Source organism: Penicillium manginii, assembly GCF_028828005.1.
Source record: "Penicillium manginii strain IBT 31320 chromosome Unknown utg000011l:1.0-1395921.0:1.0-1396616.0, whole genome shotgun sequence".
NCBI classification, from domain to species: domain Eukaryota; kingdom Fungi; phylum Ascomycota; class Eurotiomycetes; order Eurotiales; family Aspergillaceae; genus Penicillium; species Penicillium manginii.
This window is the reverse complement of record NW_026643112.1, coordinates 467858-481121: the sequence shown is the minus strand read 5'-3', so window position 1 is coordinate 481121 and position 13264 is coordinate 467858. Positions and strand designations below refer to the sequence as shown.

The following is a 13264-nucleotide window of genomic DNA, read 5'->3' as shown; positions in this document are numbered from 1 at the left end:
GGGTTGCAGTTCGCTAGCATGCGGGGAAGAAATCCATTACCTACAACTTGAAGCAGTTATCAGCGGGCAGACCAATGACGAGTGATTGTGGAACCGACCAACATCGAATCGAGTTGATGTGAATCTCCACTGTGTCCACAGTATCCACCGCCCCTGGCTTATCGCCCCGAATACCCCGAGGTAAAGTAGTCATCGCCATGAAGCTGTACTTATCCTCCACAAAAGCTTATCAAGCTCCTGAACGGCCCGGCTTGGATTCCCTGTTTCGTCGATCTCTGCGTGTACCTACCGAATCGCGCGTAGTGGCTTCCCCAGGGCTGCAGATGCAATATACTTCGCGTCGCATGGTTCAATGCCGATCGCGGTGTCGGCAGTGGAGCTGCGTCGGTGGTGATAAGCAGGAAAATGGGGTCGTACGCATTTATAAGGAATGCGCGTGGCTGTGTGTTTCCCCTTGATCAGAACCCCCTCTCCTGAGTATTTCGTACAATGTTCTCCAAGGGGTTGCTGGCTGTACTGGCTGCGCAGACATGCGCTGCGGCAGTTTCCAAGGCACGCGATGACGCGACTTGCACGAAGACTACGGTCGCGATCTTGTGAGTTTGAGGGTTCAGTGGAGCGAATAAGGAACTGCGCTAACATTGATTGCAGGGGCGGTGGAATGGCGGGCGTCGCCGCGGCTGTAAGTTGTTTCCGCGACATGTGGATGGACACTTGGATCTAATGCCCGGTTAGCAAGCATTGCATAACTCTTCCATCGAGGACTTTGTCCTAATTGAGTACCGCGATACTCTTGGCGGGCGTGTTGCACACACGGACTTCGGCAAGGATGAGAAGGGCAAGCCATATACGGTGGAACTAGGTGCCAATTGGGTAGGTCGTTCCTTTTGTGCAGGTCGTTCGAAGGCTGACAACAATAGGTGCAAGGACTTGGCTCTCCTGGAGGCCCTGGTATGTTCTACTTTCTATCAACCTTAGATTATGCAGATGGCTGACCGATCTAGAAAATCCCATTTGGACATTCGCGAAGAAGTGGCATCTCAACAACACCTACTCCAACTACAGTTCCATCCTGACCTACGATGAGAGTGGATTCAACGACTATGCCTCTCTGCTCGATGACTTTGAGGACCTATACGATGACGCTTCTGAACAAGCTGGCATCCTCCTGAAGGAGAACCTCCAGGATCAAACTGCCCGTACTGGCCTTGCACTGGCTGGCTGGCGGCCCAAGGTTGATGACATGAAGGCCCAAGCTGTTGAGTGGTGGGAATGGGGTAAGTCGCGATCCGTGCAGTATACTCGCACCCTCTAATATTCCTTAGATTGGGAGGATGCTTATTCTCCCGAGGAAAGCTCTTTCATCTTCGGTGTTGCTGGCCAGAACCTCACTTTCAACCAATTCAGCGACGCGAACAACTACGTCTGGGACCAGCGTGGCTATAACCACATCATAAAGGGGGGAGGCCTCGACCTTCTTGAAGAAGAACGATCCCCGTCTCCACCTCAACTCCGTCGTCACCAACATCACTTACACCGATGACGGTGTGACGGTTCAGAAGAAGGACGGAAGCTGTGTGCAAGCCGCCTACGCCGTCTGCACTTTCTCTCTCGGTGTCCTTCAAAACAGCGACGTGACCTTCAGCCCGAAGTTGCCGTACTGGAAACGCACCGCGATTGAAAAATTCACCATGGGCACCTACACCAAGATCTTCCTTCAATTCAATGAAACCTTCTGGCCTCGGGATACGCAGTACTTCCTCTACGCAGACCCAACCACAAGAGGTTACTACCCTGTTTGGCAATCTCTCTCGGCACCGGGCTTCATCCCGGAGTCGAACATCATCTTCGTGACCGTCGTCTCACAAGAGGCATACCGTGTCGAACGCCAGTCCGACGAGGAAACTCAAAAGGAGGTCATGAAGGTTCTCCGTGAGATGTATCCGGACAAAGACATCCCCGAGCCAACCGCGTTTATGTATCCCCGTTGGAGCACGACCCCATGGGCGTACGGAAGCTATTCAAACTGGCCGCCATCGACTACGCTGGAGATGCACGAGAACCTACGAGCGAATGTTGATCGCCTGTGGTTTGCTGGCGAGGCGACAAGTGCGCAATACTTTGGTTTCTTGCACGGTGCTTGGTACGAGGGGCGTGATGCGGGTGAACGGATTGCTGGATTGCTCAATCATAAGTGCAGCAATTCTTCGGATACTTCTGAATGTGGAAACCGCAAATACTATAAGAAGCTCTCTGGCTCTTCGCCATTGGCGGATTACAGTGCTTTTGATGGGTGGCCAGTTAGCAGCTTCTACTCGAGCAGTTAGATGGTGGTGCGGAATCTAGACGGGATCTATGTTAGCCGTGGATCCATGGATGCCAGTGTTGATAAGTGTCGATAGTGTAGTATAACTTCAAATTCATATATTGGATAACTTTGAAGTCTTCGACGCAGAGCGCCAAGATTAGATTTCGAGAAAGCCATGAGTCGCCCAGCTGGAGATTATTGTCATTTGTGATACCTTCTTACGAGTTGACGTGGTAGCAGATTTACTACTTGGTGAGGGATAGCAGCTACTCGAGCGCCTAGTATGGTACTACAAGTAGCGTTGAAACGTCCACGCGAATTCCTGAAACTGGTAAATGAATCGAAGATAAGATTTCGCCTATTGTGTTCCATATAGTGGATCCATAACAAAAGAAAATTCCGATGTAGCATCGGATGACGATTCCATCCACCCCGCACTAGCAGTGCGCCCCGGTGGCCAATTCAAATAGTAGTAATAAAAGATATACCCAAAAACACCTAAAATGCAATCATTGCAAACGCCTTTAAAGTACTGGCCGACCATGCAAACGCCAGTATTGCAAAACATGAAGTATCGAATTCCGACTGCGGCGAGACCGGCCCGGCTGAAATCGGCTCGGCTCGGCTCAGTTCGGCCCAGCGGTGATAGTGAGGTCATCACCGGCCATACATGTCCAGTGCCTGTTGAACATCATGCAGACTCTCCTTGTTGCCGTAAGCATCCATCAACTCTCGATTTTTGGCCAGACGCTTCTCTTCTTCTTTGATGGCAAATTCGCGGCGAGCCTGTGCTTGTGTGAAGTAGTTGTATGCGCCGAAGCCGAGACCGACTGCTGCGACGACGGGGATGTACCTGGAGAAGGTGAATTAGTACAGGGGCGAAGAGAAGGGGCAAGAATCAAGCTCAAGCTGGACTCAACGATCGGGAAAGGGGCACTCACCATCGTCCATGCCCGGGTTTCAAGCTCGGGCTAGTAGGGTGTGATCGGTATTGTGAGGGCTTGTTTGTGCCGGGAAAGGTGTGTGAAGACATATTGTGTTGATTGAGAATGGAGGTGGAATAGACAGAAACTGGACTTGGATCTCTGTAGGAGTGAGAGTGGTGAAGAGTGAAAGAAGGGAGCAGCGGCGCGTGCACCGGGCCGGACTTTAATTGACCGCGGAATGCGGGGATTGCATGACGTGGAGAAGACGCAGTACCATCAGATCAGATCAGGCCACACGCGATCATACTATTACTCTCCTGATTACCCCATTATAGTATTATTGAGTCTCTGGAAATACTAATTTACATCAGATCCCCCTTGTGTACATCTCATGTTCCCCTGGATGCTAAATCTTCAACATATACAATCACCATCCACAATATCCGACAATCGGAACTTTGGGTTAAATGATAATCCCCCCCACAGCTCATTACAGCTTAGTGCAGCTTAGTACAACTTGGCAAGTGCACTGCCCCGCGACCGGAGGAATGCTTTCCAGCCAATCAAGATCGAGTTATGCTAATAAGCTGCTACTCCGGCAGTTAACCATCGGCTGATTCGCCTCTCGCCTTTCAATAATCCTACTTTAGCACAGCCTAATGCCTTGAAGGTTAGCCACATGAAATATAATGACAGAATGCAAAATAAAAATAAAAAGGCCCATGGCCGCTGCTCAATCGACGTCAAAATCTAGAATGGTAATGTCGCCGGACAAATTTCCGAAGGTTACTGTATTGCCGTGGAAAGCAACACCATCATGTCCGAGTCGAGGCCGGTTTTCAGGAGGTAGCCAAAATACCCTTCGCCCTCGTATATATACCCAGTCTTCCTTGACTGTAATAATTCTGGTAGTAAGGCGCTGTTCCTGTGTTTTCCAGTCAGGTTTCCAGCGTTCGGACTTTATTACAATGTCTTTGGTCCCCAGGATGGTCAATAACGACAATCCCCCTTCCGTAAAAGCAATACCAGTGATAGTCTCGGACCCAAATGAATGCTCAGAAAAGTACAGGAGATGGCCGGAGTCGACATCCCACACTTCAATCACTTCTGACCGAAGAACAAAGACCAGGTATCTGCCATCCGGCGAAAAGGTCGAAAAGCGCGAGCGATCCCCATGGTAACAGATCAGTGCCAGTGACTGTGAATTGGGCGTGGAAACTGGAGGACAAGGTGCGACTCCAGATTCCCAGCAATAATCGTCGCCTACATTCCACAAATCCTCCGTCGTAAGATCCCAGAGCATCAAAGCCACAACTGATCCTTTGGATTGAGTCTTCCATGGGGTTGTGTAGTAGGAGATCCACTCAACTGCTGCGAACCTTCGATTGTCAGGGGATATAGCGAGGTGAACAATTTTCCCGTCTAGGCCATTAGGAGGTAGTAGAAGTGTTCTCAATATATCCCCCTTTCTCGCATGCCATACTATGATCTCACTCTTATGATATGTCATTGTTGCTATCAGAGAGCCATCAGGAGAGAAATAGGCTTCGGAGGCAACCTCCGAATGGCCTCTTATAGTCTGACTCGTGTTGATTGAGTTCGAGAGGTCCCAGAGCCTGATAACATTGTCACGGCAGCCTGATGCTAGGAATTCGCAGTCATGGGAAAATGCCAGCGAATTTGACCACGATGTATGGACTTGAAACACATATTTCAGGGACCCACATGATGTGCCCCAAACTTGAATTGTTTTTGAGACCGAAACGAATGCAATAAGCTGGCTGTCTGATGATATGGTTATCCAATTGAGATCCAGATCATTCTCGACTGGAATAGTATGCTGGAGATCGTTGACATCAATGTTTCATAAGCAAATGGAGCTTTTGTTTCGTAAAAAAGTCGCCAGTATCTTACTTTGACCCGAGAATGTAAGCGACGCCATCCTGCCATGATTGTTCCAGATACTGTTTCTCTTTTTACCTGTTGTGGTTTCCCAAAGCACGATCATTGAAATGTGGTCACAGATTACCGCTACAAGCTGGCCATCGGCCGATAGCGCGGTATACCCATCCAAAAGCCCTACATTGTCATCGGGCTGGAATGGCCATTTGTCAGATGGAGACTTTGCATTGAATTGGCCTCTTTCTTGGTTAAGTTCAACCTGTGTCAGAGTACCAGATTCGAGATTCAAGAATTGAACACTGAGTTGGTCTATAGCCACCAGAACTCGACTTCCTCGATAAAAGGCCCCGGATTGGCCATTGAGCGTTTTCAGATGAAGTCCTGCCGAGATGTTCCAAAGGTCGATGCACTCGCCTATGGTAACCAGATACCGGCCGTCGGGAGAGACAACCATAGCATGTGCTAGATGTGTATTCCTGTAATCGGACGTATCGAGTGTTTTCTCTAAAGCCCCTGTGACTGCGTCCCAGACTCGGATGGTATAGTCAAATGAGGAGAGAGATACCAATATCTGATGATTTCCTGACGAAAGCGCTACAAGCGTCACGGATTGAGAGTGACCCTCAATAGTCTGCAATTCTGGGCTCCAATTTTCGTGGTGCTTGGAACGTAATCGCACCCAACTGGGAAGTTCCTTTTCAAAGCACTTTCGAACTATCGACATCTTTGGAGCGAATAGAAGGCTAGAGCAATAAAGCTGCATAGGTGCATGATTGGTAATATGAGCATTTCGAAGCGAAAACCTTTTGGCATCATGTAAGAAGCTACTCAGGTCTCCATGGCGGTATTTCTGTCCCGAGAAGTATCAGCAGAAAGAACCATCAGAAGAAGTTCCACAGAAAGGGCTTACGTCGAAGGTTGACTGAAGCAGATTTAGGTCTCGAATCACCTGAGACGCACGGCCTAGAATTCCCATCGCCTCCATCCAATATAGAAAACACCCTTTCAGGAAGAGATGGACATTCTGGACATCAGAATTTTTGCTGCAAACAAGGTGATGTACCCAGTAGCGGCAGGAGTACTGTAATGCCGGTGAGAGAAGCTCCTGAATGCCCATGGCATCGATTTCTTCCCGTTCTATGCCTGGAGCTAGATCGCATATGTTCTTTTTCAGTTTTTGACGACAAACAAACATGCATTGGTCTGATAGTTTTTGGTGTGTGGAACTTTCCTCAATCCATAATGGAGTCCGATCTGATATCTCTGAATCGAGCAGAAACTCTCGGAAGGAGAGATGGAACAATCGTACAGGTGCCGATTCTTCGTCAGGAACATTGAGAACCGAGTGAAATGGCCTCAGTCTCCATTTGATCTTTTCGACGTGGAAATCAAGGAGTTCTGAGATGGTAGTCACCGAGAGAGGGCTTTCAAGTAGAATTATCGAGCCGATGATGAGCCTGAACTCATCGATTAACTGGCTCTCTTGTTTCTTGCTTTCTCTCCGCAAGAAGCGTTTCAAAACAGGAAGATATGTTCCACGAAGCTGGTATGTCCCAATTGACTTGGAACGCTCATTGCCATAGATCAAAATATCAGTGAGAACTTCTGCCAGACTCCATGGCTCGTCTTCAAGTAAACGACAGGTAGTCGCAGCGAAGATGAATAAAGGAACAGAAAGCTCCACAAGCTTGCAAATAGTCTCTTTTCCAGGCCAATCATCAGGCAGACCATGATCTTCCCGGATCTTGGCAACTTTATGCTCCAGAAATAAGGAGATATCATGTTCTATTTCAACCTTTGGTACCTCATGAAGGACGAAGTCTTGATGCTGACCCATTATTTTTGAAAAGCCAAGCTTGATGGGTAGTTCCGGACGACTGGTGAGGAATATTCTTATACACAGCGCGTCTATTGATTGCAGTTGAGGCAATAGCCGAATGATAGTCAATATATTTGCATCGTCATCACATTCGTCCAGCGCGTCGATCACGAGAACAACGGTTGGTCGATCGAGCGATTCCAGGCTGTGTAGTGGACGCAGAAGCATTTTGTCAAATTGCTCCGATAGAGCCTTTCCCGATATCTCTGGATGATTGCGAAGTGCTTGCTGCACAGCCGGTAATGCCATAGGGAAGGCCACGACCAGCTGCCTGACGATAGTAGGAAAGAGTGATAATGCATTTCCTCGGTCTGTTTCTCCTCTTTTGAAGAAGAAACTTGCTCCCAAAAGACCAGCATCGGCAAACGATCGTAATAGAGTCCTCGAGATTGTTGATTTCCCTGTTCCAGCCATGCCTTGCAACCAGAAAATCGGATGGCCGGGACAGCTCGCCCATTTCGTAACCTGATGAAGCAGCTCAGTTCTGGTTCCTGGGAGACAAAAATCTTCATTTTGATTCTGAAAAGAATCGAAGGCGGCGCCTTGTACGATTGGTAAATTTGCTAGAATATCTTAAGCCCAGTCAGTGCCTGTGATGCCCATGCGGGTTGCGGTTGGGATTTCTTACTTCCAGTAGATATCGACCCGTTATTCACTCCGACTTGTATCCCGGAATTTGAGTCACCGAATTTCATCGCGATTGAAGACATGACGAGCGATGAGAGCCCGGGTCGAACAGGTTGCAGCCTCGATCAGCTGCCAAGCGCCTGAGTGATTTGTCTCTCGCGACCCTCATCAGGTGACCTTTCAGCCCCATTGATGCCAGTGCCCTGCATCAAGCGACCTCGTCGGATTCATGTAGTAGTTGTAGACTTTATGCGACATACGAAAAGAATGAAGATTCGCCGTCGTCGGTTGGCGACAAAGATCATGTCGCTGAGTAACCTTTTACGATATTATTCATCAAGGCCCACCGTGACCTGAGGAATTAAAGAAAGACAATTTGTGATGCTCAACTAGGTACTATAGATGATCCAATCATCGTATAAATCCCGCTCGTTAATAATAATGTACAGGACATAGCAGTAGTACGTAGACCTCTCAGATCAAAATTTTGTCCGTGCTCGCGGCATCCCCACCTCCCCCATATTTAGATTGTACATCAACCTTGAACGATTGATGATATTTTATACCACCGGGATAACTAAATGGATCCGCACTGCTCCCTTGGAGGCTGTGAAGCTGGTATGAGTGCTCACCTCTACCGTTAGGTTGGAATCTCTTCAGGTCCGACCCATGCGATATTTTAGCAGTATGGCTCGGGTTAGTCGAGAACAAGGATAGCCGCGGGAGATATGTTGCAATTAATCTCTTCATGCGCATTGCACATGCGCAGACGATGCCGAGATTTATTTCGACCATTGACCATATCCCTAGGATCGCTTCGGTGTAGGTTACGTCTTCGGTTGTGTCGAGCAGGAGAACGTAAGGGAGGCGGGCGATTGAGCAAACGATGACGCTGAAAATAGATTAGACAAAACTCTTTTAAATATTACCCACAACGTCAAAGGGAGTAAGGACGGTAAATTGTGCTGTCACGAGAAACAAAAGACTCACCCAGATCCTAGGGTTAGAAGACACCCGACCGTCATTTTATTCTTCATGGATAGATGAAGACCATGGATTGTCGGGATGGGTAAGGCTATGACAGCGATGTCTGATGCAATGTTTAAAACCGACTGAGCCAAAGCAACATTCTCCAAGCATACTGTAGTTCCGGTTTTGAGTGGGTTGCATGGTCCTCCGACGATGGTGCATAATACCAGAGTATATGCGAAGATTGAAATAGCAACAGCTATCACAATACAGCGGTAGATCACCGAGGGATTAATCCGAAATAAAACGGACACAATGGCCATTTTTGTAATGGCTGGGCAGATCAAATAGGTCAAGGTATTGGGAAGTAAGCCCTACCGTATGTTAGTTTGAGGAGTCAATGTTTTGTTAATTCAATCTGACCTTGTTGAATTGCACAAGATCTGCCAATGAGACATTCCACATGTGCTTTCCCCAACCCCATGTCATCTCTATAGTATATTTTAGTTATAGGATCCACGTTGCGATACGAAGGAACACTCACGATGAACTATCGTGGCAAAGTAGGTCGCAGATACGCCATAAGCAATTATGATCACAACTATTTGATAAGTGAACCGTCAATACCCTGCTCTACACAATCGATCGCAAAGAACTTAGTAGCACGGCACTTACTCAGATCCAGCTCGATACTCTTGACCAACTTGACCGCCTGGAAGACCCGAAGCCCCATAAAACATGTAGCGATGAAGTAGGTGACGCCAAAACAAATGACAGTTCCAATCTGAAGTGAGCTATAGGGCCCATTGAAATGAGATGACTGGCCGGCCGGCGGCTGCATTCCCGGTGTTTTACTTAGATCCATTGTGTTTGGGTTGAATTACCCCCTCATTCTTCAGAGAATTCAATTCAAAAAGTGTGAGAACACAATCTGCACATGCGCACTAGACATGGGTAACGACCACCTTATCTAAATTGAAACTCTGGCCCCCAAGAAACCTTGCAATAACCTAAACCGTTCCTCGGCCCTCGCCCCATCGAAAGGGGGCATGGCTTGCCTTTTACCGGCAACAGCCATCCCTTCTAGGCTCTAGTCGGCCAATTCCCGGAGAGTGTTGAGTCAAACTAGTTTCAATGCCAATGGAATGACAGCCAGTGAGGCTGGGAAGAAATTATTAAAAGTGGGCTTCAGAATCCTGCGACCAACGGCAAATAAAAAAAGCGCGGGTCGGGAAATGTCTTGAGTTCCCTTAGCGCATCCTTCACAGCGGATGAAGGTTAGCGCATCCTGTCAAAATAATGCAGCCGGTATAACTTGAGAATTTGTAGACTAAGTGGGGTTCACTTGTTCGTGCCCTCATGATATTAGCCAATAAAGGGGAGACAACCGAGTCAGGTTGTTAGTTAGCGCAGCCTCCTCGGGGATAGACGGCCCCTTCTATTGCTAGTTCGTAGTATTCCGCATGTGCCCTTAGGTTGAAATTTGAAACGTCCGCCTTTTAGCGTAGGTATTGACAATGAAATTATTCTGTTTCCTTTTCTCTCAAAAGTACGGAGTAGAAACCAAGAAGTTTTCCGAAACGAAAAGCCGTTTGAAATCCGCCATTGAACTTCGTACTCTGAGCAAACACAATCGATCGATCTACCATCAGTGCAGGCAGACTCAACCAACATTATGATGGAATTTCTATTTGGTCGTAAGCCCACAAAGGAACCGAAGCCAGGGGATCGGGTGGTGCCACTGCACTTCTTTGAGAACAGTCTATTGGTGCAGGGGAACAACATGGCCGTGTCCCTCGTGTTCGATGCCGTGCTTTCTCCACAGAAGCTGCGGGACTCACTCGAAGGATTGGTAAAGAAGGAGGGATGGCAAAGATTGGGTGGTCGTCTGAGTAAAAATGTAGGCCTTGTTCCGATCCTCACCTGTTCCAATTTCACACAGGGGTCGCACTGAGGTATACTGACTTCTCGCGTTGAATGTTCTAGTCCTCTGGCGCAATCGAATGGCACATTCCGACCCAGTTCACGGCCGATAGACCAGCAATCTCCTTCGCACACGTTGATTATGGCATACCTGCCGCCGAGCACCCAGCAGCCTCCAAGATACCGAAACCCAGCACCCGTCCAGCAGTCGTGGGTGATCCGGACGAGTTGGAAAGTCTTGCATGGGAGTCCGGGTATAAACCCGGGGGAATTAGCGACTACGTCGACACCGATTTGCCTGTCTTAGGACTGCGCGTGAATTCTTTCACCGACAAGACCATTGTAGTCTTACAATGGCAACATGTTGCCTTCGACGCTCTAGGTCTGCAGTATGTCGTTGAAGGATGGAGCTCAATGCTTTGGAACAGAGAAGATGAGATTCCGACACCGTGCGATTTCAATAAGGACCCATTCCACTCTTTTGCGGATGGGACAAAGCCCGCGACTGAGAAACATGTTCTCGCAGACAACAAGGTTGGGATCCCCGGGATGCTGAAGTGGGGACTGGGGTATGGGGTTGACATGTTGATCCGAGCCAAAGATAATCGTATGGTTTGTGTTCCGGAATCATACTGGGCACCACAATTAGAGAAGGCTTTGGGAGAACTTCGAGATGAGGCGATTGAGAAGGGCGAGGATCCTTCAAAGGTATTTTTGACGGAGAATGATGTTCTGACAGCCTGGATTTTGCGTTCTGTCGTTGCTGAAATGGGAATGAACTCCAACCGAACGGTATGATCTCGCGCTGGCCCTTCGAGCTGACCTAAACCCCAGAGAGTAGTAGCTGCTGAACACGTTTTTTCCAACAGGTCGGGGCGTCGATTGCAATGTCCCTTCGCAAAGCGTTCGAGGGTGACCTCATCCCATCATCTGCCGAACACCCTTATGTCGGTAATGCCTTTGGCTGGGCAAACGTACTCGTTAGCGCAGGCGATGTTACCACCAAGCCGCTCAGTTGGCTTGCCAGACAGGTCCGACGTGCTATAAATGAGCAAGGCACGCGTGCACAGCACGAGGCATACTATGCAATGGTTCGCGAATCTGGTATGGGTCTGCCGGTTGTCGTACTCGGTGATGGCGGTATGGCCCAGATTGGGTTCTCCAATTGGACCAAAGCAGGATTGTTCGATCTGGACTTTTCACCCGCTGTCAAGGAGGTGGGGGAGTTCGAGCTACTACCTTGCACGCCTTCGTATGTGCAAGAGAATCATGGCCCAGTGAAACCGGCGGACGGTTTCTTCGTTTTTGGAAAGGACCGGAAGGGAAATTATTGGACGTCGGCTTGCAAGGTAAAGGGCCATTGGGATAATATTGAGGAGCAGTTGAAGAAGGATTTTGAAGTAGCATCATGAAGTAATGAGGGGAACAAACATAATTAATCAATATTTAATCAATCCCCGAAAAACATAAATTCATAACCTATCTAAAAATGGATGAACAATTTAAAAAAAAAGAGACTCGTTAGACCGGTCTAGTCGTAAACTAAGCCTGATTCTTGGGACCAACAGGAGCGGGGCCTTCGGGGGTAACATAAGCCTAGTAAGAAAGAAGTTAGCACGAAGCGAAGTAAACGCCAATCTCACCCCCGCGCTAAGGACAAACATACCTTGCTCAAACCACCATCGACAAGGAAGTCAGTGCCGTTGACAAAGCTGCTCTCGTCGCTAGCCAGGAAAACAACAGCATGGGCCTGCTCAATGGCCTCGCCGAAGCGACCGCTGGGGAAGTGAACCTCACGACGGAAGCGCTTGGCGTGGTCATCACCGAGCCAGTCCTGGAGAAGCGGGGTGCTGTTGGAAATTCGTCAGTATCACCAGGCGAAAGATTTAAGATAGGTGGGATCGGGGACTAACTTAAGAGGACCGGGGCACAGGGAATTGAAGCGAATACCCTCTCTAGCGTGAACGATGGCCAACTCTCTGGTCAGCGCCAGGACAGCACCCTTGCTAGCCGTATATGCCAGCTGGGGAGTGGCAGCACCAAGAACAGCAACGAAGCTAGCTGTGTTGATAATGCTACCCTTGGTCTTGTTGTTACGGCGAAGGGCAAGGACAGCATGCTTGCAGCCGAACCAAACACCCTTGACATTAATGTTCTGGGTCAAGTCCCAGATCTTCTCAGGAGTGTCCACAGCATCAGCGTCGTCGGCGTGCATAATTCCTGCATTGTTGAAGAGGACATCAACTCCACCCCAGCTATCCTGTGACTCGATCATGGCTTGCACGTCGGCTTCCTTGGAGACATCACAGCGGATGGTCTCGAGACGACCAGCGGTGGGAACGAGTTCCTTGACGCGGGCAATGGCCTTGGCCAGAGCTGGCTCAGAGATATCAGCGAGAAGGACGTTGGCGCCTTGCTGGGCAAAGAGGATGGTGGTTTCGAGGCCGATGCCGCTGGACGCTATTAGTTATTCTGGCGGAACCTGGACTTGGAGCCGGGACGGCAGCAGGGACGATGGAGAAGGGAAGGAGCAGAACGAAGAAAGGGATCCTTACCCAGCAGCACCGGTGATAATGGCATTCTTGCCTTGAAGACGTCCTTGGGCCATGATAAAAGGTGTTTTATTATGTGATGGTGATGAGGGGCACTGTGCGACGGTGTGTTAGCGGTCACTTGATAAGCGCTGCAAGGTCGATCGTGAGCAATGCGGAGTGAAGGCGGGGGAGAAGC

The 13264-nt window shown here is 48.9% G+C and overlaps 6 protein-coding genes across 6 annotated transcripts; 2 read left to right on the top strand and 4 right to left on the bottom strand.

Moving 5' to 3' along the window:
• Positions 1–489: 489 nt before the first annotated feature.
• Positions 490–2327, top strand: N7533_013451 (uncharacterized protein; the record flags this gene model as incomplete). Its single annotated transcript, XM_057110101.1, has 7 exons — positions 490–596; positions 652–682; positions 736–873; positions 921–951; positions 1005–1277; positions 1326–1423; positions 1467–2327. The coding sequence occupies 7 exons, from the start codon at positions 490–492 to the stop codon at positions 2325–2327; spliced, it is 1539 nt and encodes a 512-aa protein (XP_056952803.1).
• A 638-nt stretch (positions 2328–2965) lies between these two features.
• Positions 2966–3341, bottom strand: N7533_013450 (uncharacterized protein; the record flags this gene model as incomplete). Its single annotated transcript, XM_057110100.1, has 2 exons — positions 2966–3161; positions 3250–3341. The coding sequence occupies 2 exons, from the start codon at positions 3339–3341 to the stop codon at positions 2966–2968; spliced, it is 288 nt and encodes a 95-aa protein (XP_056952802.1).
• A 626-nt stretch (positions 3342–3967) lies between these two features.
• Positions 3968–7585, bottom strand: N7533_013449 (NACHT and WD repeat domain-containing protein; the record flags this gene model as incomplete). The annotated part of the gene is made up of 3 exons (XM_057110099.1): positions 3968–5074; positions 5264–5986; positions 6047–7585. Coding segments are annotated over 3 exons (3369 nt in total), but the record flags the coding sequence as incomplete, so codon positions are not given.
• A 531-nt stretch (positions 7586–8116) lies between these two features.
• N7533_013448 (uncharacterized protein) lies at positions 8117–9476 on the bottom strand (the record flags this gene model as incomplete). The annotated part of the gene is made up of 5 exons (XM_057110098.1): positions 8117–8534; positions 8633–8985; positions 9035–9102; positions 9156–9212; positions 9287–9476. 5 exons carry the CDS (start codon positions 9474–9476, stop codon positions 8117–8119), a joined length of 1086 nt encoding a protein of 361 aa, XP_056952800.1.
• Positions 9477–10286: 810 nt separating this feature from the next.
• Positions 10287–11946, top strand: N7533_013447 (uncharacterized protein; the record flags this gene model as incomplete). Its single annotated transcript, XM_057110097.1, has 3 exons — positions 10287–10511; positions 10598–11326; positions 11404–11946. The coding sequence occupies 3 exons, from the start codon at positions 10287–10289 to the stop codon at positions 11944–11946; spliced, it is 1497 nt and encodes a 498-aa protein (XP_056952799.1).
• Positions 11947–12076: 130 nt separating this feature from the next.
• Positions 12077–13142, bottom strand: N7533_013446 (putative short-chain dehydrogenase/reductase family protein; the record flags this gene model as incomplete). The annotated part of the gene is made up of 4 exons (XM_057110096.1): positions 12077–12130; positions 12201–12384; positions 12448–12987; positions 13090–13142. 4 exons carry the CDS (start codon positions 13140–13142, stop codon positions 12077–12079), a joined length of 831 nt encoding a protein of 276 aa, XP_056952798.1.
• Between the last annotated feature and the right edge of the window lie 122 nt (positions 13143–13264).